The sequence below is a fragment of the Amia ocellicauda genome, chromosome 21 (genome assembly GCF_036373705.1).
Source record: "Amia ocellicauda isolate fAmiCal2 chromosome 21, fAmiCal2.hap1, whole genome shotgun sequence".
Lineage (NCBI taxonomy): Eukaryota > Metazoa > Chordata > Actinopteri > Amiiformes > Amiidae > Amia > Amia ocellicauda.
The window spans coordinates 5,130,622-5,136,121 of record NC_089870.1 but is presented as its reverse complement, the minus strand read 5'-3'; the positions used below and the strand labels follow the sequence as shown (position 1 = coordinate 5,136,121).

The window sequence follows — 5,500 nt, the reverse complement described above, 5'->3', positions numbered from 1 at the left end:
GGGAATGCAGTTGTTGAAATTGACAAAGATTTACCAGGTCTCCAACATCAAACATTAGGGAAAGCTTTTAGCCTTCTTAGTGTAAAATTGAAAACACCATTAAGGGGAGACTTACTGTCACAAGCATGATTGCAAAGTACATTTAAAACTAGGGGTCCTGGATTCTTTCAAGACAAAGTGTTAAACATAACAGTCTTATTTCATATTACTTATATTTGAGATAACTTATGTAATGTCACCTTATATAAGTCACAAAATTGTCCTGCATTAAAATGTAGTGATATAAACATTTCCACAGGAATAGGGATGTCTCAATGCTGAAAAAACTTGTTTCTGTGGGTAATGCGTGTCTTCGATGTATTAGGTAAGAGATCACTGATAACTCAAAATAAAATTGCGTTTAATATTAAAGAAGGTATCTATCATAAATAAGCCTTCTTTGTATTAACTTACAAAACCTAAACAACAGTGTATTTTTACAAGGACGTTTATTTGCTTTCTGATATATACCTATTGTACATTTTTGCTTTAATAAAAAGTATCTATTTTGGCTAAAACTTTAATCCAGGTCGGAGAATATACAATATGCCTTATGTACAATACCAAATACATTATATTTCACATTTACATTTTTCTATGCACATACCTGAGCTCAACTCAATACGACTTTCCTTAAGCCAGAGGAATCCTGGTTAATTAGTATTACGATTATTATATTTAGACGAGCCATATTCTTTACAAATGTTCATGTTCAACCATTCATCCGTAGCATGTCCTTTGGCCACCGAAAGGCCGTCGAAAATGTACATCATGTTGTATTTACACGTTCTGTAATTGAAAAGCGTTGCTCTTGTTTATATATTTATATATGTATATTTATATATGTGTGTATAGAATACAGTGATACAATCGTAGTGGCTATACGAGTGACTGAACTTAACCTTGCGGACTGAAAGAAAATATCGACTATCCAAAACAAAGATAACAGTCGTTTAAGGCATAAATGAAAAAGTGACGTGTCTAAATAAAAGTAATATTTTAAAAGCAGGTGTGTTGTGTATCTAAATCGTTTAGAATGCATTCAATGCGTCATCTGTAGTTTATGTGTGTCCTGAAGTAGATGAACTTCTCACTGTTGAATCCTCTGTGTCTTTAGAAACTAGGTGCTCAAATAAGTAAGAAGACCCCTCTGTTGTATCCAGCTCATGGTTTGCATCTCTCAGCTGCTGCGCCTGTCTCTGGGTGGTCTCCCCGGCCTGGGCCGTTGTCTGTCCCCATTGCAGGTCTTTTGCATTTGAGGAACCAACGGCTGGGGCCTGGGAAGGGGTTATCTGATGTCTTGCTACATCACCAACTATGAAATCAGACCCCGTTTCTTCAAGGCTCATCCGTCGTACTCCACTGATATTACTACTGACCGGCCCCGGCGCCTCTGTTGTGTCCCTGTCCACCAAGGGCGAAGTGACTCCAGAGCCGTCAGACGTGCTCTGCTGATCAGAGCCCATCGCGCCCGTCGAGCCCGGGGCATCAGTGGCCGATATGAGGTCTGTCTGATTGGAACTGGTCCCGTTCTCCGTGGGGGCAAGGCTGCTGGTTGTTGCTGTGTGGGGGGTGTTTGGGGCTGCGGTTGCTGTAGAAGCAGATGTTGGTTTCCAAATCAGGCTGTAATAAATCGCCAAAATGATGGCAGCCAAGGAGACGGATAACACATAGGCAAAAACGGTGGCCAGTCTCACCCACTTTTTGTTGGTCTTCGCAGCCATCTTTGCCTTTTTGTCCCCCGTGTATGTGGCAGGTTTGCCCCTCTCCATACTGGGCATGAAGTCCCTCTCTCTCATGTTGCCCCGGTTTTTACCTCTGAGCTCCACAACCCCGTCCGTCTTGAACGTTATTGATTATCCACAATCCAAGAGAAAGGAGTAATAATAAGAACAATAATTGTATTGTTATAAAAAAAAATCACTGGCACCCGACTGTCTATTTTGTTTCGAAATTGAGGTTTCTTTCATTCATCTCGCTCTTGGAAACATAGCGGTTGCTGTGTGAAATCCGTTGCCGCACTCCATTTCTCCAGCAGAATAGCAATAATAATTTCTGCTGTTCTGGTGTTTTCCTGGATTTGCAGACTTGGACAAATCCCCATGAAAAAAAGAAAAAAGGTTTATTCCTCCAAAACCTCCAAGGGAATAACGACCACAGCAATTCCGCAGTATGGGCTTCGGTGTGATTTATCAGAGTGATTAAATGAGATCATAAGGTACAGAAGCAGGCTGCCTCTCTTATCCAACAAATGAATTGGCTCTGCAACACATACAGGAAAAGAGGCGGGTGAAGGCTCTTAAAGGGACGGCAACCCCTCTAAAAAAAATAAGGAATCTTGATTTAATCAGCTCAGCAGATTCTTTCAAGTAGTTTACATCCTTTAAAAACTAGTTTTCTTCATGCATACAGAGTTACTTCTAAGGATGAGCACATTTTGCTTATCAATTCGAAATATGTGATTCCCCCAGGGCAATACTTAGAAATACCTACTGTTAGATGACATAGACTTGTTGACACTACGAAGCAGTACATATTACATTTTCTATCCCACACGTACGCTTTATTTCATGCATGTGCATCCTAAATCTTAACGCACACTGGAACCGTTCCCATGCAATTTACCTGATTTCTAGTGTGCAGGGTGTCACATGACGAGTTCAGCACTCTGGACAGCGACCTTTCAATTCCCTATACGACAATTAAAATCAGCACCGAGCTGAACCTAGAATACGATGTAGCAAGTACAAATGTAGTTTATTGCGTTAAAAAGCAAAATAATTAATTGCATGAAAACTGGTCAAATTTCTCAGTATATGACGTTTCCTAAATTCCCAATGATTTGAAGTTGGGATTCTTGTACTTTGTTTTTGATTATCAATCCTCATTAAAGCATACTGCACACCCCCAGAGCAATTTGTTTTATACTGTGGTCAATTTAAATATAGTATACAATATGTTTTGTCTTTGCTTTAGACCAGTCTTCGACAGTGGGATCAGTTGGATTTGTCAATCTTTTTTTAGTTCAATATATCACACTGAGGACAATCCAAATGGAGATGATTTTGCAGGCACACAAGTCATAGGGATGCAACTGCATAAGTGCAGTGTAATTGTTAGAGAGTTCAAAGTAGTTTCAGCTGCAGTCATTTGTGGAGTTGTCAAGTAGCACTCCATTCATTGTATTGTGGCTGCATTTCAAATTAGTTTGCTATGGAAACTCTTCTGGGACAAGAGAGAAAACGGCTGAAAAGAACTGAACTGAAATGATAACCTGGCTCTGCTTTTTGTATTGAGGTTTGGTGTTGCATGTACATAATTGTTTAATGAGGAATGACATTCAAAGTACAAGAACCCAAACTTGAATCCAAAAATCAGTGGAAATCAAGGAATGTGGGTGGATATAGAGGGTTTTTTTTTTTTTTTTTTGGTAAATGCATGGTAGGAAAGCTCATCCACAGACGCACACACTTAAAATGCTGAATTGTGTGCTGGACAAAGCTGCACAACTCAATTAAATGCACTCCAGCATAATGGAATGCAGCAATGAACCTTTTCACCCTGGAACAGAGGAGACTACGTGGGGACTTGATCCAAGTCTTCAAAATCATGAAAGACATCGACCACATCAAACCAGAGGAGCTTTTCCAGATCAGCAGGGACCCACGCACCCGGGGACACAAATGGAAATTGGGCTTCAAGGCATTCAAGACGGAAAACTGGAGACACTTCTTCACACAGAGAGGTGTCACAATCTGGAACAAACTCCCCAGCGATGTGGTTGAAGCTGAAAATTTGGGAACATTTAAAAATAGACTGAATAGGATCCTTGGATCACTTAGTTATTAATGGACACCAAACGAGCACGATGGGTCCAGTGGGCTCCTCTCATTTTAAACTTTCTTATGTTTCTTCTTATGTTCCTAGTGTGTATTTCACTTCACTGCAGTTCTGTACTCTTCATAACCTTTTTGTCTTTTTTATTCTGTTATGTTGTGTTTCTTTTCTTGTCTGTCATTGTAACCTTTGTGCACTCGCATGACTTGTTCTGGGCCTGTTCTCGATGCCAAGTCAGTATGTGTTTTCTCTGGCTTTTCTGACCATATGAGATAAGCAGTGACCTCTAGTGTTGGTCTTAATAAGTCCCTTAACCAAAAATGGGTAGTTAATGAAGACTGTTAATGAAAGGAAATGGAGATTGGTTTTAGTAGTTTTTGCTTTCAGGCAATTGAGTTTGAGAGGATGTAGTTTATCAGCCACTAACCACATTGACAGGAACAATTTCCATTGTGCCATAGTTTTAACTTATGCTCTTTGACCAAATGCAGTAGCTCATATTGAGGAAGGGACCCACCTCCAATCTTGGTGGATGTAAACTATACCTTCCTCTTGCCTTCTGCCCCTTCCCTTGGTCTGTATTTTTATGTCACTATAGAAAGTTAAGAAAAATAAGCAAACAAATTAAAAATGTTTTTTGTTAGCTAACCACATCTTTTGGCAGGAAAAAGTGTTACAGCTCAATGAAAGCTTAGTATTTCACACATCCAGTCAAGTGTGAAGATTAAACTCTGCCATACAGTCATGGCTGTCTATCGTACTGCAAGGGCCTGTGCACACTTGCCTCCCTTTGATGAGAGTAGCTTTGTTGAAAAGTTTGTTGTAAAATCCCAATATCCTACATAAATATATTTTCCTTTGCATGAATTATGAGCAAAAGTGTATCCCAGTTTCATTACAAGTTGCAGGTGTTAGATATCCTTATTATTTTGATCCCTTTTATGTGTATATATACATGTAAAATCTTTATTATCCCAGGGGATTCATTTTTATCAAAGGCTTTGGGATAAAAGGGATTGGTAGAAACAGCTAGTTATTACAAAGCAGGGAACTATTCTGTATTTTTTATGGTATGTAATACCGTATTTTAACCAAACACGTATTTTTGGCATGGAGGTAGTGTTTGGTTATTTTGTGTCCTTTGTTTCTACCCCAAGTAGATGTAAGGTACAAATTCTTGGTCTGCAAAGGTATTGAATCAAAGACATGTTCACGAGGTACACCACAGGACAGCCCACTGACTCTAACAGAGAATTACATTATCATTACGACTGAAAACACTGATACGAAATATTATTCTGATGAGCCCTGCACCTGTTTAAATTTACTTAGAAAAAAAGGCAGATGTTTGATGTCATTTCTTGACTGAGGGACAGTAATATAAAAGTGTTATTAGGATATTGCTAGCAATCCCCTTTTGTCCCCTTTGTTTAAAATGTGATAAACAGGGAGACAAGCTAATTTGATTAAAATAACTGAGCTTTTTATGGCTCATTCTACCGTTTTCAGTTCTCAAGAATAAACAGGTCTGTGTGGAGAGAAGTCTGAACGGATGTACCTATTGATCAAGCAAACACAAAACCTGTGTATCCTCAGTAATGAAAAGCTTCTGTCACCGCCTTGA

At 39.2% G+C, this 5,500-nt stretch overlaps 1 protein-coding gene across 1 annotated transcript; it reads right to left on the bottom strand.

The window, feature by feature from the left end:
- Positions 1 to 471: 471 nt before the first annotated feature.
- LOC136717178 (uncharacterized) lies at positions 472 to 2,280 on the bottom strand. The gene has a single exon (XM_066694669.1). The coding sequence runs from the start codon at positions 1,836 to 1,838 to the stop codon at positions 1,101 to 1,103; it is 738 nt and encodes a 245-aa protein (XP_066550766.1). The 5' UTR covers positions 1,839 to 2,280; the 3' UTR covers positions 472 to 1,100.
- Between the last annotated feature and the right edge of the window lie 3,220 nt (positions 2,281 to 5,500).

Excerpts from the sequence above, each read along its gene's own strand:
- LOC136717178 (XM_066694669.1), bottom strand. The coding sequence starts at position 1,838 with ATGAGAGAGAGGGACTTCATGCCCAGTATGGAGAGGGGCAAACCTGCC.